General features: G+C 39.7%; 1 protein-coding gene across 3 annotated transcripts; it reads left to right on the top strand.

Annotated features, from left to right (window-relative positions):
• BACH1 (BTB domain and CNC homolog 1) lies at positions 1 to 27616 on the top strand. 3 transcript variants are annotated; one of them, XM_015881107.2, is made up of 6 exons: positions 1 to 181; positions 3163 to 3296; positions 12278 to 12575; positions 16394 to 17776; positions 19405 to 19611; positions 24276 to 27616. In XM_015881107.2, exons 3-6 carry the CDS (start codon positions 12336 to 12338, stop codon positions 24735 to 24737), a joined length of 2292 nt encoding a protein of 763 aa, XP_015736593.1. In that variant the 5' UTR covers positions 1 to 181; positions 3163 to 3296; positions 12278 to 12335; the 3' UTR covers positions 24738 to 27616. The 3 variants fall into 3 exon arrangements, with proteins under 3 accessions (XP_015736593.1, XP_015736585.1, XP_015736575.1); XM_015881099.2 differs by lacking the exon at positions 3163 to 3296 and adding an exon at positions 8203 to 8286; XM_015881089.2 differs by lacking the exon at positions 3163 to 3296.

Here is a 27616-nt window from a genome sequence, read left to right on the forward strand (position 1 = left end):
ATGTTGTCGGGAGTCACCTGACCGCGGGCGCCGCAGTCGGGCCGCAGCCGCTGGGACGGGAGCAGCCGAGCGGGACGGAAAGGGAGCGGGGTGAGGAGACGGACAGAGGAGGCGGCGGGGCTGCCCCACCGGCCGCCCGCCCGGCACAAGGCTGAGGGGAGGCGGCAGGAGAAGTGCTGAGGTGAGCTGAAGGGCGCCCTGCCAACCCCCCCACCCCCCGCCCTCGCCTTCTCCCTGAGCTCCCCCTCCCCCGTCCTCCCCCGTCACCGTGCCTTAGCGTGTCCCCCCCGTGCTGGGCTGGGCTGCACTGCCATCCACCGCCGCTTTGGGGGGCGAGAAGGGGGGGGAGCTCAGCTCGGGCTTGTTGTGCGCTGTGAAATGTTTGGCGCTCTTCGGGAAGTGTGGCAATTAGAAAAGAATTGTCGTCTGCTTCTCTGTGGAGTTGTGGTTGCGTTTTTCTTTCTCGCTGCGATCGCGGGGACCTCAGGTTCACAGAATCACAGAATGACCCGGGTTGGAAGGGACCTCAAGGATTATGTTGTTCCAACCTCCCCCTGTCTAGCAGGGCAGGTTTATTAGTAGCCGGGACCACGTAGTGTTGTGGGTCCTTTAAACTCTAATACTGTGCCGTGCCGAGAGGAAAACACTCTGGGATATCCGTATCAAACGTGATGAGACCGGATTAAACAGTCAGGGCGTTGTTAACTTAGTTCTTAGTTTGGGGGTTGGAACTACATGATCCTTGAGGTCCCTTCCAACCCGGGTCATTCTGTAATTCTCTAGTTTGAATTTAACGTTTAAAAGCGACTCAAGTGGTGCGATTCCTCTTGTGTGCCCTGGCGCATGGGAGCAAATCCGTGTGTACCTGAGAAAGCGGGGAGGCCCGACCATGGTGGGTTTGTGGAGAGAAAAGAGTTATTGGAAACAGGGTATTTGCATGGTGTGCGTCTCAGAAGGGCTTCCTTGGGGACCCTGCTGTTGAAACAGTGTTTGGGTTTCTTCAGCTGTTATTCTGGAGTGTATTTTCCAGTTCATTTAAATACAGGAGAAACTCATTTCTGTAGTCTGCATCTGTCCCATGAAGTGAATGGAAGTGAGATAAGTGGGATGCTGGGGAAGTCTGCATCACTCGCACGCCCTCAGTTATAACCTGAATGCCAAACAGTTACATCTGCTTTATTTTTGAGTGTTTTGTACTCAGAAGTGTCTGAGACAAAGGTTTTAGTGTGATCAGGGTATTCTTGAACAGTCATTTATGTTAATGTAAGAACTGCCATGCTCTTCACCTGCTGGCTTTGATCAAGTGTCACTATTGCTGGGCATAGGCCACGTGTATCTTAAGAAATAAAAACAGAGGCTTCTTTGTATTGAGTTGTAATATGAGTCCCAAACCAAATATCTTTCCCCAGCGCTTTGGATTCAGGAGTCCTTGTTTGACACCCTAACGTTTGATCATGTAAGTAAAGGTGTTAAGGCAACTTCCTCATTGGTTTCCTTTTCATTGTAAACCTGGCTTTCTCCCAGAGCTGAGGTGTTGGCCGCTCAAACGATTCACCTCTCTGAGTGCTGGAGTGTTGTCCCTTAGGATTCTCCTGCTGAATGTTTCATGGGGGAGGTTTTAGGGACTGAAAAGACCTTTGTGGCATTTATAGCGCAAGTCTTGTTTATATGCAGCCCTTGGTTAAACAGTAGTAACGTGTTTGTTGATGCGGATGTGGGTGGGAACAAAACATTACTGGTTGTTTCAGCAGCTATTTTTTGCTCGCATTGGTTGCGTGAATTCAGCTGGGTATGACCAAATTGGGGATAATGCACGAGGACCCCTGCAGCTTTCCCTGCCTCTGGTTCAGAAGTTAACTATGTAGGGGTAGAGAAAGGCTTCCTTTGCTGAAACAGATCATAGCCTGTACCATAGAAGAAACTTCATCTCCAGCAGCAAGCTGTGTTTTTCAGTTAAGGCAGTTCATGTGGTGGAGTGGTTTGGTTCTTCAGTAATACAAGGGAAACCTTTGTGTTTTGTATAAGTGCTCGTGAGCAGGTCAGAGTAATGCTCAACTGTGTTTGTGAGTGACTTTAATTGTCAAGGCAGTGTCTGCACGTGTTTGGATTCCAGTCTTGGTCCTTTAGCTAATACTTTAATAGGAAAGTAAATAGCACTTGCTATTTCTGCTACTATTTGAAGTCTGGAGTTCTGTATCTTTTCTCCTTGTGTAAATTTGACTGGAATTAGCATTATTCGTATATGCTTTTTTTTCCATAGAAGTTCATATGCTGTTTTCATGTCAGTGTTTCTTAACACTTTCTTCTCTGTTTCATATGCTGTGAAGAAAAGCTGTGGAAGCAAATGACAGGAGTTAAAAAAACTAATGCTTTAATAGTACAATAACAGTATGAAGATCATCTACCAAAAGTATTGTCTTTGACTTGCTGCTGTTTGATCCTCCGTTCTTTTCAAGTCATTTCTTACATCCTTCATGAGTTCTACAAATGGTTACAAGTATCTTTACTATTGGATACAAGTATCTCTAGTGTACATAGTTGCGAATGGATTCTGATGGTCAATGATACAAGTGTGGTTTGTTTAACTGTTGCAAGGAGTAGGATATGCGGATAGAAACATAAAGGTGTTTGTTCTTTAAGTAAAGGCAAGAGCTGTCAGTAGGTGCCAGCTGTGCACACTTTGTTAGTCAGTTTTATCCTGATCAGATATTTGACTTGGAAAGAGAGCCCCATGCCATTACTAAGGCTGTGCGTAGCTGCCTTCCCAGAGTAATAGTTGTAGAGTGGAGCTGAAGGATTGCAAAGGTGGGATTTTGTTGCAGAGGAGCCTCTGATATCCTTTCAATCCTCTACGTTTTTAGCACAGAAACCGCAACCCCACAAAGTGATAATTTTCATGTTGGATAGAAAAATATAGCTGAGTGTCGTATAATGTGAAACTGCAAGTAGAAGTACCTTTTTAATATATATATTTTTTCCCTGTCTGGGATGTGATTATTGCTTCATGTTGTTTTAGGGAAACTATCCCAACCTTTATGGGGAGAAATCAATGTTTATACAGTATCAGACTTCTGTGTATTTCATCAGAGTCCCAGCTGCTGGAATCTTGTGTCTGCTAGGAAGCCTAATTCTTTGTACTTCTCTCCCTGTTCCGAGTTCCAGGTGTTTAAAAACAACTGAATCTTTAGGCTTAAAAGCTGGAGAATAAATCATGACTCTGAGACATGACACTGGCCTGACTTCCCGTGATTCCTTTCAGTTCTCGCTTGTGACTTGTCAAGAGTCCAAATGCTTTGGTAAGAGTGATGGTGCAGAAATACAGCCTAATCATTTTTTAAAGCTCACTTATGTAATTAAGCGGCATCATCCCGCTGTGTAGTTTGAATGGTTTAGAGGTTTAATTATGAACTTGTTAATCATCTAAAGATGAGATGCACTTTCTTTATAGGAGAAAGCATTGTTTTAATGAACAAAAGCTTAGCCGTTGTAATCAATAGGTTCCTTAATTGCAGCGTTCAAGTATTTTTGAGCTGATGCTGGGAAGGCGGTAAAAATGAACTCTAAAATGCTTGTTCATCCCTTGTCAGCATAACATGAATCAGCAGCTATTAGCTGCTCCAGGCATTCATCTGTAATGTAACTTCATTTCCTTAAAAGGCAAGGTAGCTGGGGGCAAACACATGGCTAGGAAGCTTTAGAAAACAGCTTTTGCGCTGTATTTTGAATAAACCATCTATTATCCAAACAGTCTTGCTTTAGTAGTAGGGAATGGTGGTGATGATCACAGCAGGAAAATTTCATCTGGTGCTTGAGTTCAGCCAGCTGTGATAGTGCTGACAGTAAGGGCGCCCTGCCTGAGCTCCACTGGGCAGGAGCTGCACTCACTGCTTTCTTGTATCCTCAGGAACTTTACCTGTGTGCTACTGAAAGTTCGTGCTATTATTGCAGAGGATTGATATCCAGCATTCTGTTAGTGAACAGCTACAGTCTAAGTAAAGAATAAGGAACAGGCTTTTGTTTACCGGTTAGTGAATTGAGTAACACTTGGACTGGACAATCGATAGGAAATGTAGCTCAAGGTCTTGAGAAGGAAAAACAGAACCCAAACCCTTACCTGTACACACATCAATGGTAGAGCAGTGTAACTAATATCCAAGTCTAGAAATAAAAGATCAGCTTTCTTTTCTTTTTTAATTTAGGAATCTCTGAAATGTAATTACTGAAAGATGGAAAAAATAAGAGATTTGCTCTTTTAGAAAAGCAGTGACTTGCTAGGATGTAACTTATGTAGACAATTTATTTAGTTATTTTTGCTTAGCTTCTGCTGGTACTACTTCTATCTTTGTTGAACATAAGACAAAAGAACCATGTGTCAGTTTGAGCTGCTTTATTACCCCTCTCGCTATTACAGAATCACAGCATTGTAGGGGTTGGAAGGGACCTCTAGAGATCATCGAGTCCAACCCCCCTGCCAAAGCAGGCTCCCTACACCATGTCACACAGGTAGGCGTCCAGGCGGGTCTTGAATATCTCCAGAGAAGGAGACTCCACCACCTCCCTGGGCAGCCTGTTCCAGTGCTCCATCACCCTCACTGTAAAGAAGTTCTTCCGCACATTAAGTGTATTACAGTTGATGGTTGCAAAGTAAAGTCTTGTGTTTTGTTTGACAGTGAGTCTCTCACAGATGATCCACCAGACTTGGATGCTCTCTAGACTTCCTCAAATCCAGATTGCTCTGGATTCCTATTCATGTTGGTGGGAATTAGATATGGGATTTTCTGTGTCTTTAGGTTTCACTGCACAGACCATCTGAGTAGGAAAAGGCTCAACTGCTGTTGATTTCCAGAGATTTGTGTGCACTAATTAGTATTTTTAAGAACATCAAAAACACTTGTACCCAGAATAGTCAAAAACTGTTTTGGTGAACGTGCTCAGGATTCAAGGTGTATCCTACTGTCATTTCTGCTTCTATTTACATGAATTTGCACTCTCGTGCCTCTATCTCTGCTCTAAATGCTGTTTAAGTATTTTTTGGGCCTCTTCCCTTAAAGAGCCTGAGAGCCTATGGAGCTCACTTCTATGACTCATTCAGTTTTTCTAGTTGTGAATTTTCTTCTAATGCTGCCAACTCCAGTTTGTCTCACATTCAAAACATTTGCTTTCGCTGTAAAACATAGATAGCCCTTTGTGTGCTGAAATGTCTCACCTTTCTCATTCTGGAGTTTGTGGTGTTTGAATACAAACTGAAGAATGCTGGATTTATTTACTGGGGTGATAGCTGTCATGTTGTTGTTGTAAGTTACTCTGTAGTGAAGTTCCTGGCATCTGTTGCAGACAGGCGGAGACTTCCAGCTGTTATTTTTGTCTTCTCTGTTCAGAAAGAATGATGCAAGTATACAGTAAAACAGAAAAACAATGAGATAACATCAGTTCTCTACATTTATAGCTAAGTCAACAAAAAGCTTGGTTTTAAACTATACAGCATCTGAGAGGTTTTCCTACGTGTGTGTAAAATACAAGGTACTCTGCTGAGATCTTCATTTAAAGTTTAAAAAAAACCCTGATAATAAAAGCAGTGAATTAATATCAAGTTTATTTTTTTGTCAATTTAGTTGATCTTTATCAAAGAATCATTGAGATTGGGAAAAGACCACTAAGATCACCCAGTCCAGCCATCAGCCCACCCTCACCGTGCCCACTGCCCATGTCCCTCAGTGCCACATCCACACAGCTCTTGGATGTCTACAGGAATGATGACTCCACTACCTCCCTGGGCAGCCTGGGCCTGTCTTTCAGACAAATGCTTCCTGATATCTGACCTAAACCACCCTTGTCACAACTTGAGGCCATCACCTCTTGTTCTGTCACTGTTATCTACAAGAAGATGCTGACCCCCACTTCACCACAACCTCCATTCAGGTGATTGTAGAGAATGATGAGGACTCCTCTGAGCCTCCTCTTCTCTAGACTAAGTTCCTTTAGCTGTTTCTTATAAGACCTTTACTCCAGACCCTCTAACAGCTTTGTTGCCCTTCTTCCCTTTGAAAGCTCAAGGCCTGTGCTTCTATGTTTGTTTGTGGGGCTTTTTTTTTGTTTGTTTGTTTGTGGTAAGGGGCCCCAAAACTGCACATGATATTTGATGTATTGCACGGGGGGATGATGGGATGATCCCTTCTCCTTGCTGGCTGCACTGTTTCTGATACAAGCCTGGATGCTGCTGGCTTTCTTGGTCGTTGGGGCACGCTGCTGGCTCACATTCAGCTGGCTATTGACTAATACACCCCCACTGTTCATGCAGCTTGCCAGCCACTCTATCCCAAGCCTGTGACAGATCATGAGGTCATGACCAAAATGCAGGACCTGTCTTGTTGAACCTCATATGATTGGCCTCAGCCTATCCAAATCCCTCTGTAGAACCTTCCTACCTTAAAGCAGGTAATTCTCTATATTTGACACTTGTTACTTTGTTACCCTGGGGGTAGCAAGGCCCTACAGAAGGATCCGGACAGGCTGGATAGCTGGGCTGAAGCCAATGGGATGAGGTTCAAGAAAACCAAGCGCTGGGTCCTGCACTTTGGCCATAACAACAATGCCAGGCAGCGCTACAGGCTTGGGGCAGACTGGCTGGAAGACTGTGTAGAGGAAATGAACATGGGGATATTGATTGATGCTCAACTGAACATGAGTCAGCTGTGTGCCCAGGTGGCCAAGAAGACCAATGGCATCCTGGCTTGCATCAGAAACAGTGCCAGCAGGAACAGGGAAGGGATTGTCCCCCTGCACTCAGCTCTGGTGAGGCCGTGCCTTGAGTACTGTGTCCAGTTTTGGGTGTCTCACTGCAAGGAAGACATCAGAGGCCCTGGAACACGTTCAAAGAAGGGCAGTAAAGCTGCTGAGGGTTCTGGAGCACAGGCCTTATGAGGAGCGGCTGAAGGAGCTGGAATTGTCCAGTCTGGAGAAGGGAGGCTCAGGGGAGACCTTACTGCTCTTTATAACTACCTGAAGGGAGGTTTTGGTGATCTGGGGTGGTCTGCCTCTTCTCTCATGTAACTGGTGGGAATGGCTTCGAGCTGCGCCAGGAGAGGTTCAGGCTGGACATTAGGAAATACTACTTCTCTGAAAGAGTGGTCAGGCAGTGGAATGGGCTGCCCAGGGAGGCGATGAAGTCACTGACCTTGGAGGTGTTCAAGGAACATTTGGATGTTGTATTGAAAGACATGGTTTAGTGAGAACTGTTAGTGCTAGGTGGGTGGTTGGTGATCCTGTGGGTCTTTTCCAACCTTGGTGATTCTATGATATAAATAAAATACTTTGGACAGGGCGTGGATGTTTGGGGAAATTCTCTGCAGGAAAGCTGGAATTTTGGTCATTGTTCAGTGGGTGTTTGGATGAGTGTTGGAGGTGATGATTGCTGCTGATGTTAAAATCTGCAGTGTGCTGACAGGTGGGATTTTGTTGCCTGAAGGCTTCAAAAGGTGTCCTGACATCCACATCTTATTGCTATTACTTTTGATTAGTAATGAACTTTCCTGTTGGAATAGGATTTCTGTTTATCTTCTTACTTTTTAGTTAATTATTATTTAATTAAAATTTTTATTTTAATCTGTGTGAGTGAGATTTTTAATATAAATGTTAGGGTTATTTCCATGTGAGTTATAACACAGATATTTCTATATTTGCGAAATGTCATATGAAACTTTCTCCAGGACTCTTCAGCTGCCTGAATATTGTAGACATACTTCATCTTCAAGCGGTTCTTTTTCCCTGCTGTGAGTGTTTAGAGTTAAGCTGGTTTCTGTGCATGTTTTTGTCCGCTTCAGTGTCAACTGGATGCTTCAGAGCTTCCTTCACCTCAGGCACAACACTTCCCTTGTTGACCACAGGATGTTAATGTGAATGCGAGCTCTGCATGTGTTGTACTGCTGAGCATGAAAGTTAATCTACCTTGTGCCAGGTCTTTGTGTGTGGATGAGAAATTTTCTCCTAGTATAATGTTCCCACTCTTTGACTATCTATTCCAAGATAATACTTATCTATTATGTTCCGTCTGTAACTTAGCAACGGTAGTTCCTTATAGCTTGACGTGGGACCCAGCCATAGTGATTATCATCTCTGGAATATATGTGTATTGGTGTCAAATGAGGATACCTCATGGTTTTCCTGAAGATCTGCACTTGAGTGACTCTTGACTTCTTCCCCTAGCTGTATCTTCTTTAGAGGACTATCTAACTGGCCTACCTCATTCTGCCATCAGCTGGGAGTTCAGGAGAAGTTGTAAGCAATCTGGTGAGCACGCTTGAAGTCTGAGATTATTTAAAGTACCTTCCTTTGCATTTACCTCCATGTTAGCAATATAAATTAACAAATAACTGTAATTTCGCAAGGAAATGAGATCTGTTATTTCCTGATGAATCTTGATAGACATCTTGCTCTGATTTCTACATTGCATATTCAGACAAATTTATATTCCTCTTCTTCATATTGCTGGCAGTGCTAATTTGCGTGAAGAAAACAAATATTTTATATGTCCTTTGAAAATAAGTGTGTGTACTTAATTGATTAAAAGTAGGGGTGTCTAAATCTACCGAAGATACATTGATTTTACAGGTACCTGTTGTTCAGCTTTCCTCTTGAGTCCTATGGTTGTAGGGATGAGATAAATCAGCTCATCTTCACTTGGAAGCAGAATTAAGTGTTATCACCTGTGCTTAGCAGACAATATTTTTGCCCTTAAGCGAAGTGGTTTTTTTTCTCAGTCACTGATGGCGAGTGGAAGCTTGGTAGTACCATGCTTGGTTGTGTCTTCAAAGGACAGCTTGATGAATTCAGCTATAGTTTTCTGTTGGGTGCTTCTTATACTAGCACATGTCATAGTCCCTTTTTCTATCCCTCAAGTCTATGAGTTTAAGTGCTCAGAGCTTGACATGAGAAGAATTTGAGGAATGTCTTTGTACTGGCGGTTCTAGTTTTCCGCCACTAAATGAAGATTTGTATTGAACTTCTGCATTTTTTTTTTTTTTCCCATCTTTAATCCTTTCAGCCTGCATTGCAAGGGCTACTTTGAGTTTTGGAAGGTCTTTTTGGATTCTTATCTCCAATGGTACTTGCTGTGTGGAACATCTTAAACAATACTTTTGGTTCTTGGCATCTTTTGCATTGAGCAAAAACAGTTGTTAGTTGACACTGACTTAATGAACGGTGATTTAAATGTATGGTCATCTGCAGACTTGGTGAAATTTTACAATTGTGCCTAATTTTCCTTCCTTAATTGTTCACTTTAAAATAAAGATAGTGTGGTTACTGCCATTGGGCACCTGTGTAGAGACGAAGAAAGCCTGTGAGGGTCTTTACTAGGGGAAAAGTTGCAGAACAAGATTGCGAGTTAAAAGCTTCTTGATTACAACTGAATTGTTTTCTCCAAACCTTTCACTTCATCTGTCTATCCATAAATAGAATTCATTTTAAGTAATTTCGAAAGTCACCAGGAGAGTAGATGAACACAAAACAGTTTACAAAAGTACAGAGTTTTTTTGTTTCTGTTTCTGTGGGTGTGTGCATAACATATTTATAGACGTGGATAAAGTGGAAAGTTGAGTTGCCTGTCATGATGTGCTGTGATAAATGTGAGGCCATGCCTTTATTGCACAACTAGAAAACAGAATTAGGACACTCGAAAATTTGACCTTTGTCAGCACTTCTCTGAGGTGTGACAGAGTTCTAGTGGTTACATCTTTCCCTTTCCTAAATGATACTTTTTGTTTTCGTTAGCATTTTCAGCCTTTTGGTTCTTTTCCTTTTGATTTCTTCCTTTGCAGTCTAATAACCTTTACTAAGTTTTCCAAAGAAGACTAAATTAGTGTTTTGGTTATTTGAAGCCTCTTAAATTTTGAAGTGCTTAATGAAATGCTGTGTTTTATACTTTGGACATCTCAAATTTATATCCTGTTTAAAGGGACCACACCTCAAGTGCTGTGCTCAGTTTTGGTCGGCTTACTACAAGAAAGACATGGAGGCCTTGGAGGGTGTCCAGAGGACAGTGAAGCTGTGAGGGGTCTGGAGCACAGGTCTTACGGGGAGCGGCTGAGGGAGCTGGGGTTTTTCAGCCTAGAGAAGAGGAGGCTCAGGGGAGGCCTTATGGCTTGCTACAATCACCTGAAAAGGAGGTCTTGGTGAGGTGGGCTCAGCCTCTTCTCCCAGGTGACAGTGATAGGATGAGAGGGAATGGCCTCAGGTTGCACCATGGGTGGTTCAGGTTGTACATTAGGAAATATTACTTCTCTGAGAGTGTGGTGAAGCAGTGGCACAGGGTGCCTGGGGAGGTGATGAAATTACCAACCTTTGAGGTGTTTAAGAAACATTTAGGTGCTGTACTGAGGGACGTGGTTAGTGGGAAACATTGGTGGATGGTTAGACTGGAAAAATCTTAGAGGTGTGTTGCATGCTTTGTAGGGATGAAGTGAAACAGGTTGAAGTGAAAGCTGCTGTTCCTTTTAGCCTTCCAAGCTATGAAGGTGTAATGAGCTGAATGGGACACTGGAATGGATTATTATTATTTTTTTATGTGGTGAAAACCTGAGAGCAGCATATTTGGTGTGCACTGTTTGTCTGAGGGTTGGGAGGGCTTGAAGGAAAAAAGGGTGAGGAATGTCTATCAGACATCTGAACAGTTGAACTCAGTAGCAGTTTTGCTTAAATATTCACTCTAAAATAGGTCCTTAACCTTAATATTTCTGCATTCCCCACCACATTGGATTTGGTCTTCCATCTTGTTGTCAGTTCCTCTTTTCAGTATTTATTTCTGGTACAAATACAGTTATGCTTTGTTAAACTATATGTGCTGTAATATTTGAGGATAAGGATATCGTTAACTTTTGCAATTCAACTGTGATGTTTACTTAAACCAAAGCCTGTAGTCATTCATTGGGGGTGTATATATACATAAAGCTTAATATGTGTGGTTTTTTTTACTTCTAGAAGTAATATCCTCAGGATTAGCTACTCAAGGTATAGCTATTGCTGAGTGGGAAAGCATGGGGTCTGTGTGTGACTTTCCTTAGGACTTACATTTTCGCATAATAAAATCCCATGTCTTTGGGCAGATGCCCCAAAATTGACTTCTTTTTTTAGTCAAGTCACCAACTGCAGTTTTCTTTGTGAAGTTGAGTGTACAGTGTTCCATTATGTTTTCCTACTATGTTTAAAACTGCTCTTGTCCTTTTTTCTCTCTTTCTGAGTTGTGAAAGTTTCCTGTATCTGAAAACTGTAGATTTGCATTGGCTACAGTTTTATTGTTGCTGAGAGCTGGTATATCATAACTGTTGAGCAATGCAATGGTTGGGTAGTCCTGTGTCAGCAACTATGTTCAGTTACAGTAACTCTTGGGTAGAATAGGACAGTGGAATGGAAGTGCTTGGTCTGTTAATGTATATTACTGGGAGCAGAGGTATGTTTTCCTTGTAGTTCACCAGTTCCAAATCCAACTATGAAGCTTCTTGATCAAGCTTTAGATTCAAAGATGCTTTTTATTGATTTGCTTGTTTTGTTTTGTTGTTTAAACTTGAAGGAAAGCTCATTCCAGAGAAAGTAGGAGTTGGGAAATGAAATGTGAAGATTAATCTTGAAAATGCTGTTCAGCTTCACATGCTCTAGTATTGCTGGCTTCTCCCTAGCTCAAACATCTCTCAAACAGTAGGAGTTCAGAAATAGCATTGGGAAAGTTATGAGTTCACTTCCAAGTTTTTAAATATTTTATCACTTTCATTGTTATTTATTGTCCAGTAAACACTGTTATTTCAGAAGTTTACTTTATCATAAGAGCAATCTGTTGCCAGCTGACCAGAATCGCCTTCACTGCTTCAATATGAAAGCAGGCTTTTGATAAACATAATGATTAAAATAGAGATGAACAGAAGGAAGGTTATGGAAGGGGGAGGGGGTAGTCTGTATTAGGGAATTAAGATAGGTGGAAAGTAATAGGACTAACATGATTTAAAAAACTGAAGTATCTGCTAGAGAGAAAAGTTCTAACAATGATTAACTGCTCTATCAGGAAAACTACTTTTGAAATAAAGTAAAACAAATAGTTTGTACTGTAATCAGTAAACAGAAGTAGCTTACATAATATCTTGCTGAATGGACCTGGGTTTGTTTTTTTTTTTTACACTTTTGTAGTATTAGAGTCTGAATATAATGATAATTATTTAAGCACTGAATGCGAGTTTTTAGGTGTTATGGTCAAGTTGATTTTTATGTGTACAATTTGTTTTTCTCTCTCCAGACTGGAAGAATAGAAGCATGCTTTCCACTGAGACTTACACTAACATTTGTGATACAGAATGTCTCTAAGTGAGAAGAACAGCGTGGTTTTTGCGTATGAGTCTTCAGTGCACAGTACTAATGTACTTCTCAGTCTCGATGACCAGAGAAAGCAAGATATTCTTTGTGATGTTACTGTTTTAGTGGAAGACCAGCGATTTCGGGCTCACAAAGCTGTGCTTGCAGCTTGCAGCAGTTACTTCCTTTCAAGAATTGTGGGCCAATTGGATGCTGATCTTATCATTACTTTACCAGAAGAGGTGAGTGTTGTTTGCTTCTGTATTGTACCTACCCATGCTTTTGGTTTGTTTTGTTCAACTCTCAGCTCTGTTTTACAATTACCAATAGAGATTATCAATAAAGAGAAGAGAGTTAAGAACTGAGGGAAGGAAATTTCTAAGCTGTAAAGCTGCTGCTGGTTGAGATAAAGACTGAATAGACTAGAGTGAACATTGCAGACTGGAGATAGATAAATGCTCTCCTGGGGTATATGTAGGGTATATAAGTTCAATAATGTGTTTATTACTCTTAAATTAGTGCACTATATTCTAAGCATGTAAGTTTGTCAAAAAAAAAAAAAAGAAAAAAGAAAAAAGGAATATTTTGGGAATAATATGCAAATTAATGGTACTGTAATTTGCCCTTGAAATTAGCATTTTCAAGGTTTAGTTTAAGAATATCTGAGAATACAGCTGTGCTTGTATTCATTGCTTCCAGCTTCTTGTTGACTTTCTGTGCTTCAGTTCCCTATTCTTTTTGTACACTCATTGTTAGCAGCTTGATCTCCTTTTCTGCTATATTTATGCTTTAAAGCCAAGAACAATTGCTTGCTTTTTCACCTTAAATAAATATTTCTAAATCAGATTGAATTTAAAGGCATTTAGGGGGAATGAGCCGGAACCTGTCATGCATAGGAAAGCAATTTGGTTATCAGATATCTGAAGCATCTAAGACATTCAAAGATTCCAGTTGGTATTTAGTTGAAAGCATTTCAGATTCTTAAGTACCATCTGAAATCTTCAAGTGCCATGAGGCAAACAACTGTTTATATGAAACATTGTGCTTGTAAATGAAAAGTCAAAAGCCTTCAAGTACTCTATGCCCAGAAGCAGAAGTAAGCTGAAGAACTGGTACATGATCAGCGACTTTCTGGGAGGCTGTTTCTGGTAAACAGCTTGGGAAGGGAGTTAAAAATAACATGAAAATTGTTGGCAAGTCATCTAGAATCATTAAAGCCAGGAGGAAATGTGCGTGACAATGAATATCTGTAGTGACGTCACTTCAGCAACTTGTTTGTGTACAAGAGCAAGTTGAACACTACCTTAACATAATTATGTATTCAGAAAGCCTGTATCTTCCTAAAATAGCTCATTCACTAGCTCTATAATATATAAACACAAGGATTCTCTGTAACTGTAATATCTGATTACTGAAAACCAAAAATGATCACATCATCTCTTTTGATGTGTTTTGATGAATTTGCTACAAACTGATGTTACGCCATGATAACACTGTCAGCTTTATTCATTCTTCCTGTTGCCTCTGTATGTTCGTTTCTTCTTCCCTCTCTTCTCTATAGTGGCTTAGCATGTTAATAATGCAAATAGTATGAGTGAGATAAATCCTTTTAAGCCTGCAACTTCACAACATTGTCTAGTACTACTGATGTAAAAGCTGAATGTGCTGCAATAACAAGCAAAAATACCAGCAGAGCATCTTATCTTCTGATAATTTGATCTCATCACTTGGTAAAAAACACTTTGTGAAATTGGAGCTTGTCTTTTGGAAACTGCTAAATGTTTTGAAATGAGTCAGTTTATGAAACTGAGTACTTGAGAGGGACAAATAAATAAATACTAATTGGCTTGGCAATTTCTTAACCCTTTTGATCATCCAAAGTTTTTGAAGTTCAAAATAAAATATGCCGGTCCAAAACGTGAAATACTTGAATATTGACATTAACTTGTTTCATATAGATCATCAAAGCTAACCGGTGACACCTTGCTGTCAGTCGCTTCTATTGTCTTCCTACAGAAGTTACACTCTGAAATTAGACTGCCGTCAGCAATACAGATGAAACAAATAGCTTCTGCCAGACTTCTCTTCATTCAGACCAACAGTCTTTCCAGTGATAGATCATGTTTGAGGAAAGCTAGCTAGAAAATATGGGAGAAAATATGAGGAGCAAAGTGTTTTTTGTTCTGTAAATCTTTCAATTTATTTATTCTTTTTTAGCAAGGAGTGGTAAATGAAGTATGTACAATTTTGAAACATATTCGTTTGGTTTGGTTTCATGTATGAATGTAGTCTGTTTACAACCAATAAATCTTATTTATTTATAGTAGGTATAAATATACCTTGCAAGCACATAGATAAACTCTTTTCCTTTTCACTTTTTTTTTTTTTTTTTTTTTGAGGATGAATTAAGAATACTGACCAGATCACCATGTTGTCTTTAGGGTATATTTGAAACATTTTTAGAATTCTTTAGGTTTAAGAGTTTTCAGAATATTTTGCTAAGCTGTCTGCATAGATCACTTCAACTGCCTTTTATTTGGTATTTCCATGTTCTTTAGAAATAAAAAGCCCAGTGTGTGGGCTTGGGCTATAGTAGTAATAATAATGGACATACTCCATTTTATTTTTACTTGCTAAAGGAAGTAGCATGTAACTTTTAATATGACTGTGTTGCAGAAAGGAACCAGGTCGAGACTCGAACTCGTGGGTACTCCAGGGTTGATTTTATTAACAAGCTCAGTGCTCAGGTGAAACATGCATACAGAGCTTGGGTCACTCCTAGTGAATGACCCTTAAGCTTTACAAACGTCCTATATTTATATGATTAGGTAAACATTACATCATTTATGTTATTCATTTCTCGTGATTAATCAATACATCTTCAGTCCTTCTTTCTCGTGTTTCATCCTAGGCCCAGGCTTCATGCTTCACGTGTTACTCTTCTTTTGAACTTGTCCAAAAACTCATTATCTTCTTTCATCCGAGCCATCCGGGCTAGACCAGTCCATTCCATCTGTCTTATGGTTAAACTATACATTTTAACTGTTTAACTACTAAATAGCAATGTCAGCACTATTATTGTCTACCTCTGCTGTTTCATAACTTCACAATACTCTAACACCCCTACATGGGTCATGGTTCAGGGCTATACAGGGGATACATGAGTAGCATATTGGTTGAGAAATTTACCATTTTCCCTAACAACTGTCTGTTTACACCTTTCTACCTGCTTTCTTAGTAATTTTTTCAATGATAAGCAGGATTGTTTATCTTTGAATTCCCTTTTAGGTAACTGCTCTGTAGTAGAAGCTGAGTTGATAATGATGGAACTGTTCCAAAAGGCTTACCTTCTCCAAAGAGACTGTAACTGCTGTTGGCTTAGGGTTTTGGTTACTATTCTTTTTGTCCATGAGAGGAAGAAAGGCATAGATGGCTACAGTAGTAAATAATTGTGTGCGGTCAAACTCAATTACTTCAAAGTTCTTTATATCAGTGATGCATGAAACTGAGCAAATAGCAGTAATTGCTCTTTAAAGGAATGATTCATGCCAGCAGCGTTTTGATCTTTCTCAGGAATAACTCACGTGTAATTTTACTATGGAAATTATCTTTATAAAATTTGAGTCCCTCTCCTGGTTTTCAGATTACAGCAATAAATTTCACTTTTTAGTACTGTATTATGAGAGTTGTTTAAGAGGTTGATCACAGTGAAGAAAATAACTGCCATATAAAATATACAGGATATAATTATTTCTTATTTGCTTCACAATGTGTGTGGCCAGATTTCCTTTCTGAAGCAAAACTGCTGCTTGTCTCTCGTTCTTTGTCCTGATGGCATGACTTTCTGAATACAGGATGTGAGTTCTGGGTGTTTAAGCCCATGTACATGTTGGGACTGTAACTAGAAACTTGGCAACCTAACTACTACCCAGTGAAACAGAAGTGGATAAGTGGGGCCTTGTTCTTTTTTATGTGGTTTGCACTGGTAAATGGGAAGCAAGAGAGTTTCACCAAGCAGGAAGTTGGCCGTGCTAATTTTTTTCTTGTTTTTCTTCCATAGGTAACGCTTAAGGGATTTAGCCCCTTGCTTCAGTTTGCATACACAGCTAAACTTATTTTGAATAAAGACAACGTGTCTGAAGTTTGCAAGTGTGCTGAATTCTTGGGCGTACGGAACATTGAAGAGTCTTGCTTTCAATTTCTCAAATTCAAGTTTTTGGACTGTAAATCAGATCAAGAGTGGCCTAGGAAGAAATGCTGCACACAGCATTGTAGGAAAGTAAATCCTAAAATTAGCAACGTGGATGATGGAGACCTAGAAATAGACGATGAAGCGGAAGAACTTCTAGAAAAAGAATATATTCAAGCCTCTCATGCAAAGCTCTGTAAAGATGATGACAGTGCTAAAGCATCACCTGCCCTTCAAGATAATGCCAACCCAACCTCAGATCCTATGCATTTAGAAAAAGGTAATGTTTCCAGCTCATCTTCCCAGTGCCCCAAGTATAGGAAATTCCAGAAAGCTTTTGGAAATGACAAAGTTCATACTTCAGATTCCAGTTCCAGTACTAAAGATGTTCAGGTGCCACCAATTGTAACCTTTATCGAGAAGGAAATACCTGATAATGACAGCCCAACAAAAGCTCAGGAGTGCGTACCTATGCAGCTGGTCTCGAAGTGTGAGGAGACTCAGGTAAAAATGGAAGAAGGGGAGGAAGACATTGAGAAAAAAGAAGAATCAAAGAGAGATTCTGTGACTCAAGGCATCTCATGTCCTGTGGAGAAAATGGATGTTGCTGCTTTCCCCCAAAACACTGCTGCGCCTCATGGACTTAATTCTGTGTCTTTTTTACGTACTTGTGAGCAATATGGTAACTTCAGTAGCATGCAAAGCACCACAACCTTATCAGAAAAAACTGCAACAGGTACTGGAGCTGAAAGTGACAAATTTGAAAGTCATGACAATGCAACTTTAAAGGTTGATTTGTGTACTAGGGAAGCCATTAACGTTACATCAACTGGTGATCGAAGCAGTGTGGAGAGAGAGGTAGCAGAACATCTAGCAAAAGGGTTCTGGAGCGATATTTACAGTACAGAACGCTGTCAAATCCACTTACCTTCTGCAGTGCCAAAAGAACGCTTGGAGCCTACGTATTCAGCAAAGAAATCAGAGTGTCCGTGGCTGGGTATCAGAATCAGTGAAAGTCCTGAACCTTGCCCTCCGCGAACTTTTACAACGTTGAGTTCTGTCAACTGCCCCTTCATAAGCAATCTTAGTACTGAAGGATGCTCCAACAGCTCTGAAATAAGCAGTGGAGATTATGTTCAAGGGCAACAGCAAGAACAGTGTCCCTATAATTACGTGATAAGTTTGGGAGAGGATTCAGAAACTGATACTGAGGGTGACAGTGAATCCTGTTCAGCTAGAGAACAGGAATGTGAGGTAAGAACATTCTTGTTATCCTTTGCTTCCCTGTCTCTTAAGGCCCTTCTCAGAAATCTAGTTCTGCAATATAGTTTCATTACTTCTTGTTGTAAAACCTTGGAAAATGGAAGTTAAAGTAAACGTTTGAAGGCTTATGTGGGAGAAAACTGTTAAGTCAAGGAGACTTTAAATATTTGGAAGGACACTGAAGTGATAGATGCTTAGGTGTTAGATCTCTTCGGATATGTTTCTGGAATAACCTTATGATCAACTTTTGACTTTTAAATCAAGTACTGTAGAGGGTTTTTTTAGGTTTTTTCTCTTTTTTTTGTCTACTTCATTTAAAATTAATTCTAAAATTCATGGTGTGTTTTATAGAAACTTGATTATGGAAACATGTTCTTCTTCAGACTTGAGAAGGTGGGAGGGAAATAACACTTCGCATTACCTGCAAAAGGAGAAGACAAGTTTTAAAGCTGGCAACAGTAGTTGTGCATTTAAGAGTGTTTTAATAGCATCGCTTTCTCTGAAACTTAGGTTACATTTGTTCTCTCCAAATGCAGAAAATGTTTGGCACTTCTTTCCAATGTGTCATTGCTTTGGTAGGATTTTAGACAGATGCCCTAAGTAGTCAAATACCAAGTGGTTCTATTGCATATGTAAAATGACTTCAGTGGTAGTTACTAGGATTGTAGAATAGCAGGGTGCCTCATTTTGCTGTGGGACATTGAAGGGACTTTTGCCGTAAATGGAAGCAACAATTCCTGTAGCAGGTTGGCAGGTCAAATAAAGGGCTGGGATAGGCTTAAAAGCATTTCTCATCTCTACATTATGAAGAAGTAAATGGCATAGTGAAGGCAGTACTCTTCCCCTTGGGTTACATGGGATAGGCAAACACAAAAAGGATGTTTTTCTTTCCAAATCAATTTCAGATACTTGACTACAGTAATGGAATAAATTTTGCTTCTTAATTCATTCCAGTTTAGGGGTTGTAATAGTGTCTTTAACTGCATACTTAAGAATTCTTTATAGAGGTAAAGATGGTTTTCAGTATTTGTCAGAGCTGTATGATCTCTGTATGTTTCCGAAGCTCTTGCTTCTGTAGCTGAGGTGTATGTTGAGTAGCAGCAGCATTAAGGTGTATAAAACAAGCGTCAGCTACCTGTACCTTCCCTGTTTTTAAGTAGATGCCTATTTCAAATGAACTTTTCCTGCAGAAAATGTAAGGTATAAAAATTTATACAGAATACAGGCTTATCAAGTTAGAGGGAACTTCAGGGTGCAGTTGTGATTCTTGACCCCTATTTTATTTGCCTGCTAACAGTAACTTACTTGCCTAGAATGTATCACTAAAGTGATTCCCTGTACACAGGGATAGACTTCAGCCTACTTGAATAAGCTTTTGATGATGTAGTGTAAATGTTCAGGGTACTCTGTTACTTTGCTCATACTTGAGTTCATCTGCTTGAAGCCCCTATGATTTTATCTAGTTCCCCCAATGTCTCTTCTAGCTTGCTCTTGTTTCTGAGTTGTAGGGATAAGGTGTTGTGGTAAAGAACACTTAACATTTAAAACTTGAGATGATCTGTTGGAATATATGTTTATCAGTTTCACCTTTGGGCTTATAATTGTACCTTACGTTCTAGGTAAAACTGCCATTTAATGCGCAAAGGATTATCTCCCTTTCCAGAAATGACTTCCAGTCATTTCTGAAAATGCATAAATTAACCCCTGAGCAGTTGGACTGCATCCATGATATTCGAAGACGAAGTAAAAACAGAATTGCAGCACAGCGATGTCGTAAGAGAAAACTTGACTGCATTCAAAATCTTGAATCCGAAATTGAAAAACTGGTATGTATGAATCTCATTATTCATATGACTTCTGTCTTTCTTTAAATGTTTTTCCTGGGTATCTGCCAGCAGCTTGGTAGTGAGGCAGTGTTACTTTATCCACTGAAGCTCAGAAAATGATCTTAAACAGATGATGTTTCAACACATGTTGATAGCAGTCCTAGATTTACTGTACACTTCAGTGCACATTTTTCCTTCTGCGGTTTTCATTCAAGTAAAAGTGCATCACAGCATGAGTCTGAGTGAATGCTGTTTCTGAAGCACATCAGCACTGAGTTTTATTACACAGAATGTTTCTCAATCTACTATCCTATCCTGCTCAGTTTCCTACCACTTCACTTTCTTGCTTTGTGATTTTGTTCTTCAGCACATGCTATTGAACAGGTTGCCCAAGGAGGTTGTGGATGCCCCATCCCTGGAGGCATTCAAGGCCAGGCTGGTTGTGGCTCTTGGCAGCCTGGTCTGGTGGCTGGTGACCCTGCAAATAGCAGAGGGGTTGAAACTATTTGATCATTGTGGTCCTTTGCACCCCAGGCCACTCTGTTGCTGTTGAAGTTTACTGTTATTAGCTGTATAAGTCTTTGTTCTTGTAACATTTCAACATGGGCTGGTAAATTGTTTGCTGAGTCTTGAATCTTGAAATTGGCTTGTGGAAGGTAGAGTTCAAGAACCTGCTTACAGTTTTAGTGCTTATCAAGATAGAAGCTGAGGAATTATTGCATAAATTCAAACAGGTGTGCAGAATCCCAAGTACTTATAGCAGGAAAATCATTGAGTGGCTATTCTTAAATGTTTCTGACTCTGTCATTTCAGTTTTGTTGGTTACACCATCCGGGCTATGTAGTTCAGTGGATTATGGTTACTGTACACTTAGTTCATGTCGGTGGTGATTTAGACTTTGTTCTTTATGTATATGAATTTGGTATCTGCGTCAGATAAGAGTATTTGCAGTCCTGTAAGCACCTTCTGACCTTAGAAGGAAAAGGAAAATGAAGTTAGAGCAAAGCACCATGGGCTGGAAACTTCTTTCCGAGAAGTGATTCATCTTTCATTAAACATGCTTCTGCAGAAAGTCAGATGTTGAAGGAAGGCTGAGAGCTGAAAGGGCAAGTCCATTCATTCAGTGTGCTAAATGAAGATGATGTTCCTGAGGGAGGAGGGAAATCAGGTGATTGTGTTGGCAAAAGTTATATTATGCAGGAGGCTAAAATGAGAAGCTGCAGTTCTGAAAGCTCAGAACTTTGTTGTCTTAGTGTCTTTCCGTTTGTTTTGTAACCTTGTCAATATTGTGCAACAGTTTTACCCCCAAAATTAGATGTGATTCATCTGCAAGATTAAACTTGTAGTTGACTAAATGGCTGATAATCACAGTGTAATATCCTTTTTCTTTTTCCCTGTGGACCTACCCTAAAACTGTGTGAATGTCTTGTTTTACAGATACCATTGTGCAAGTGCTAGACAGCGAGTGTTTAGAGTTGTGATGTGAGGTCTGAGTTCTGAATTGTGCTCTGGGCACAACAATTTCTAGTTGCTTGTTTATTCCAGCTGTGCAGGTTGGTTTCTTGTTTGGAACTGTTGATCTTGTCTTGCATCAGCTGGTGTTATGCACAGTCAGACTTGTGGAAGTGGTGAGCAAATACAGAGTCTTTGAGGTCTGTCTGAACATAGCTTCTGAGTGACTGGAAAAAAAGAGGCATCTGTGAAAGGTGGTGTGTGGTACACCCGTGTTTCTTTGGGCATGGCAACTTCTTCCTGCTTCTCTAGATTAGTCATGGGTCTCAGAAGTTACTTGTTGATCTTCCCATGGTATTCTTTTTTTTGTTTCTTTGTGAGGGGATAATGTGGCATGGCTGTAGTTTGAGAACATTTGACAAGCAGATAACAAGTTGCAATTCACAGAGTATTAGGAAACGTTCAGCTAAATTCCTTGTTCTGCTTTTCAGGATGTGTGGCATGTTTTCTTCTGTTTATGTCTTAAGTTGTTGCTTGTTATGTTTTTGTTTACTTGGGTTAAAACACAGTACTTGTGGTGTGCTTTGGCGAAAGTCACATATCAATTTCATTAGCAGAGGCTAGAAGCTGACTGGGAAGTGGCTTTGCTGAAAAGGCCCTGGTTTGGGGGGGGAGGGGGGAATGGTTATCTGGACATGAGCATGAGTCAACAGCTGAGCATGAGTCAACAGCTTGTCGGAACTGAAAAAAGGCTGTCAGCATCCTGGGTTGTATAAACAGGAGTGCAGCCAGTGGTTTGAAGGCAGTGATTGCACTCCTATACTTAGTAATCATAAGGTTGAATCTAGAATACTGTGCCTGGGTTTGCCTTTGTCCTCCTTGTGCCAGATTGTCTTCCATTCCTTACCTTGGAGTGGGGTTAAGAGAAGATCCCTGGAACAGTTGGGGCTGAAGTACTTTGTGAGAAGACAGACAAGATGGGGCTGCTTCTGCCTGTACGAGAGTTGGCTGCAGGGAGACATAATAGCCACCTGCCTGTTTCTGTGGGTAGGCATAAAGATTATATATGCTACTTCCCTGGAGGCACTCAAGGCCAGGTTGGATGGGGCCGTGGCAGTCTGATATGGAGGGTGGCAGCCCTGAGAACAGCAGGGGGTTGGAGCTCAATGATGTTTAAAGTCCCTTCCAGTTGAAACCATTCCGTGATGTAGACACTGGAAACACTCCAGCTTCCCAGTCAGGAAAAAAAAAAGACACTGTCATATATGATAACTGTAGGTTTCAACTAGACATACAGAAAATCTTTTTCTAATGGGGATAGGGAGGTGATGTTGAGGTAACATGTACAAGTTGTGCAGGTTCTATCCTAGGAGGTTTTTGTCACACCGCAGGACAAAGGCCTGAGCAGCCTGATCTTGCCTAGAGCTGATGTTGTTTTGAGCAGGAAACTGGACTACAGACCTGCTGCAGAGGTACCTTACCACCCAAATGAATCTGTGAGTTTGAAACTTATGTTAATCTCCTTGTGCTCCTGGCTTTACACTCTGTATCTGTGATCTAAGAAGTATGATTGCGATCTTGGTGTGTATGCTGCAGCAAAGAGATGTAAGAACTAAGTAGGTTCCTCACTAGAAGTAGTAGATGTTTCTGATTTTTATGATTGCTATCGCTTTGTAACAAGTTATCAATACTTTGCAGTATTGAGAAATGCTGCTAAAATAAAATAATATTGAAATATAATGACTCAGGGAACTTCCACAGGAAAAAATCTTTGTTCAAGTTTGTGTTGAGTAATACGGACTGTTGAAATAAGCTGGACGAATACACAGCTGAGTGCCTCTGCATACCCCAAATTTGCATAAAGTGATTTCAGATGGGGACATGTGGCAACAGCTGCACTGTTTTCTAATCATTTTAGGCAAAAGGGGACTGGCAGCAACTGTTTTCCTTGCCAAGTGCTACTTCATGCTAGTGGGTTCTTTCTGAAAATGGTAGAAGCTGCAGTATGAGTTTCTCCTGTAACTGAGAATGTGAGAAGAACTAAAAATAACTGGTCTTTCTAAGAATGAATTGGTCTAGCAATAAGGCAACCTGGGACAAATATGTATTTCTCACAAGCTATTTAAAGCTTTGAGTAGAAACTGAAATTTGTCTTCAGAACTCTGCCTTTTGTAGTTAGCTGTCACACTTGGAGTGTATTTCTTTCTTGTTTGTTTCCTGTCCTTTTTCCTCATTTTTCTTTTTCCTTTCTCAAGACATTGTTTATTCCTATTGTTTGGCAACCTCTGAATTTCTTTTTGTCTTTGCATCTGCAGCCAGTTGTGCTTCTGGTACTTTCTGGTCTCAGAAATTTGACTTTGCAGTAAAATACAGGTTAACTTTTAACGAATTATACTTCTTTACCATTCGATGTTCACTGGGTGAATTGCTTTTGTTGCCACGTGCTTGAAGTGTAGCTGTTCAGAGCAGTTTTATATCTGTGAAGTATCCACCATTCTTAAGCATGTTTGTCTAAACAGAACTTAAACGTTTCAGCCTGCATTCCCCTGCTCTAACAGAGGTTATCTACCTGTTGGCACTACAGTTCTCATCTCTTGGGTTCACTATTCTGTCAGTCATCGGTTGCTATAAATTCTTTAGGTGTTGGTTTACTTCAAGGCACTGATTACAGCACTAAGTTACTGCATTTCCAGAGAAAATAATTTGTCCACAATTTTTAGCATGTTTTGTTTCTTGAACTATTCTGTTCACTTTAGAAACACATCTGATGTCCATTGTTTATTCTACAGCACCTCACCTCTTGAAAATTAAGTTTAATCTAACAGTAGTGTCAATACTGAAAATATGGTACCTGTTATATACATTTAAATGGAAACCAGGCTGTTTCGTGTTTAGTTGACCTAGTGGTAGCAGTTCAGATATGGTATCATATAGAATTAGTGTTTTGGGAGTATCTACAGTTAAGTGGGTCTAGCTTTTATTTAACAAGTAAATTTCATTATTTTGGCTGTCAGCATTAGTTTGAAAAAGTTTAATGCCTGGAAAAATACCTTCTGATAGCTGAGCTGACAATTCAAGATAGAATTTTTCTTTTAGTTGTTACTTGGTTCTGTTGCTGATGATCTTCACAGTGCTGAATTCCTTCTGTTTCAGCAGGCCACGTTATTTGCAGCCTTGTTAAAATGTAACTAAAGCTTTCTTCATTTTTGCAGCAAAATGAGAAGGAAAACTTGCTGAAGGAGAGAAACCTCATTTTGTCAACTCTGGGCGAGACGAAGCAGAATCTGACCGGTCTTTGCCAGCAGGTGTGTAAGGAAGCAGCCTTGAGTAACGAGCAAATCCAAATACTTGCAAAATATTCTTCCTCAGATTGTCCACTTTACTTTTCATTCCCGGAGAGAGAACGATCAGCTCCATCTGAGGGCGAGGTCACAACACCAACAGCTACAGAGTTAGTAGATGATCTTTCGAGTGTTACACCTACAGATGAGCAGATTTCTTGTTATCAGCGTGTGAAAAGTGTGTGCGATGCAACATATGATCAAGTACAAGAACTACATCCAGTTCCTGTAAGAACATTGGAAAAAACTTCACTTGTGGAACAGTGTGGGCAGAGTGGTGCTATCACAGACTTCTGTCAGCAAATGACTGATAAATGCACTACAGATGAGTAAATCTATTCTCTTCCTGTTGCCAGCTTCTCAGCACTGCAATTTAAAATGAAAATGAGCATTATTGTGCTGTAATTTACTAAGTGAAAGGAAAGATTGATATTTCTTTTAAAACTGTGTGGAGAATTACACAGCCATTGTTGGCAAGCTTCGGTTTGCTCTGTGTAGTTCTTAAGTGTAATTTGTATGTGTCAGCCTTGGAGCTTTTTCTGCATGGTGATGGTAAGGAGTGTTCAAGCAAGTTGTTTGAAAGTATAAACGTTCACAGATGTTGATTCGAGAGGAAGTTTTCATTCAGATTTAAGTAGCCTTCAGTCTGGTTTATGCCACAGTACCTATTGCCGCTCTACATCTCAAGTAAACGTTCCTGACAGATGTTTATCACAATGACTTCTATACATGGAGTGCTTCAAGATGGTTTTTTTTTTGTTGTTCTCTCTGTCAGACAAACCTTAGGAAGCATATATAGCTTTGTAAATGTTTATTTTATAGATGAGTTAGGATTATGTGACAGTTTGAGGAGATTCTGGCAGATGCGCTCTAGAACAACTCATTGCTTCCTGTTCCCATCCCTGTTACCAGAGCCAGCTTTTGTTGAATATTTGTCTTAGCTTTCCCATGTATAGTTAAGATGACTGGAAAAGCAAAGGTGCTGCAGCATACTGCTCTCTTCTCTGGTTTTTGTGTGAGAAATAACAACATAGTTATAGTACCAAAAGCAGGAATTTGATAAAATTTGTTGTTTTTACAGAATACATTGGATCCTCTGGCATCTGAATCCCAGGTGCTTGTTAAAATTGATACACAATGACATTCTGTCCTGGCACCTAATGACCTTATTGCTATCTGCGATACGTTGGAATCAAACCGCTGTGAAAGATTAAGGACAGTTATCATTGTTATTAAGGTAGTCAGGCACAAGTTCTTCATAACCTGAGTGCCTACTTGCATTTTAAGTAATCTGTTTTTGTTCTCTGATCACTGGGACCAGTAAAGATCTATTTCAGAATTTTAATTTTCAGAATATGTTTATGGCTAAACCTGTAGTGCGTTTTCAATGGCTTATAAGTATAAATGTATAAGAAGTGTAACAAAAGAACTGTAAGGATGACTTTCAGTTCATCTGTGAAGGAGAATTTCAGCCATTAAGGTAAAAGAAACTTAAAGTAATCCCTTTTTTTTTATTTTAGATTTTTACGTGGAAGTAGATGCACGTTGTATACTGATGATTCTTTGTTACTTAAATGTTATTCTCACACCAGAACTGAGTATTGAACCTCACCACAGAAAACTTTAATTTTGCTGGTTTACAAAACATGAAGAATCTTTTACAAGCCAGTGGAATTCTTCATTTCCTACCTCAGAATGTGTATTAGCTGTTTGTGTCTTTGTGTGCATGTACAGTAGGCAGAAGCTAGAGCAAAGGACTATTGTAAATACTGCTTTGCGGTTTTGTCTTGCAGTGAGACAAAACTTGCTTAAGAAATTTCTTGGTAATTTTTTTTTCCCCTTCCTCTTACTAGGTAACATAGCATTAATAAATATATTAAGACTATCAGGCCACTTATTTAAAAGAAAAATTAAAATCAATGAGTTTCAGCAGTACTTTTCTTAACCAGCACCTAATACAAGTGACTACACTACCTCACCTGTGGGATTGAAGGTTAATTCAAATCTCTAGTAATATCTTTGGATTTTCATTATATATCATTACGTCAGGGGGGAAATTTATGTTAATGGGACATAGCTTGTATAAATCACAGTGCTTGCAGTGATTGAAATTCAGAAATAAATACTTCATTGTGGACATTGTGAAATTTACTACTTTGGAAATACTCAGATAACTGAAATTCTTTTAAATGAACACCATTTATATATGTTGATCATGTATGTGCATTACTCATGAAGCTCTATTTGTCTGTTCTCCAGCATCTGTTTATCTCTGACTAATTTAATACTGCCTCCCTCATGTGCTGCTGTCATGGGCAGTATATTAAGTGTTTGTTTTTCTTGTTGGTTTGCTTTATAAGTAATATTAAAAACAGAGTCCCAAAGCTTCTACTGTCCATACATAACATCACTTTTTAAAGTTGGTGATATTCTGAAATGACACGGATAATGACGTTAAAGCATTATCCTATAATACATGTACTTTAAAATGGGATTTCTTAGGTTAGATGTATTTGTTATGAATTGATTGAGCGTATATGTAGACAATGAATGACTGGGAATATAAATGAGTCCAGTGGCCCTAATCCCTGATTCACCTGGCTGAGGATGAAACAAGGTCCGTGATGACCAAGTCCCAGAAGGTAGAGTATCCACCAAAAAGAGTTGTGCTCTGTTGCTGTGGTCTTATTAGCCATGTCTGACTTCCATCTAGCAAACAGTGCGGGGCTTCCAGTGTGGAAGCAGTGGCTGTTATTTCATGTCTGGTTATGATAAAATTAATGTAATGTATTTAATCTTATGATGAACACGATGAAGTTGAAGGGTAGGCTTTTGCTTATCCAGCTGTATCTAAATTTGTAAAATATTTATTTAATACTCTAGACACACAAGTTGCATGTTGACTTCTATAGGTTTTACCATCAACTTGCAAAAGTTAAAAATGAATGAGTTTTCTGATACTGATTCTCAGGTAAATGTTTTGGAAGCTTTTTTTTTTTTTTTTTTCCAGTAAAGAAATACTCAATTTTAAAACTGTAAAATACTTTGTTAAAGCATGTTTTAAAGTACTTTGGACAGAATATCTTAAAGCCATAAGAGTATGATGGCATACAGATTGTAAAATAAACAGATAATTACAACAGTTGATTTTGTATCTTTCATAATTCAGTATTTTCTAAGACTACAATAAAAACCACTATCCTTTCTACAAA

This window comes from Coturnix japonica, chromosome 1, assembly GCF_001577835.2.
Source record: "Coturnix japonica isolate 7356 chromosome 1, Coturnix japonica 2.1, whole genome shotgun sequence".
Lineage (NCBI taxonomy): Eukaryota > Metazoa > Chordata > Aves > Galliformes > Phasianidae > Coturnix > Coturnix japonica.

Excerpts from the sequence above, each read along its gene's own strand:
- BACH1 (XM_015881107.2), top strand. The coding sequence starts at position 12,336 with ATGTCTCTAAGTGAGAAGAACAGCGTGGTTTTTGCGTATGAGTCTTCA. Across the intron at positions 12,576-16,393 it reads TCATTACTTTACCAGAAGAG|GTAACGCTTAAGGGATTTAG; the intron begins GTGAGTGTTGTT and ends TTTCTTCCATAG. Across the intron at positions 19,612-24,275 it reads AATCCGAAATTGAAAAACTG|CAAAATGAGAAGGAAAACTT; the intron begins GTATGTATGAAT and ends TCATTTTTGCAG.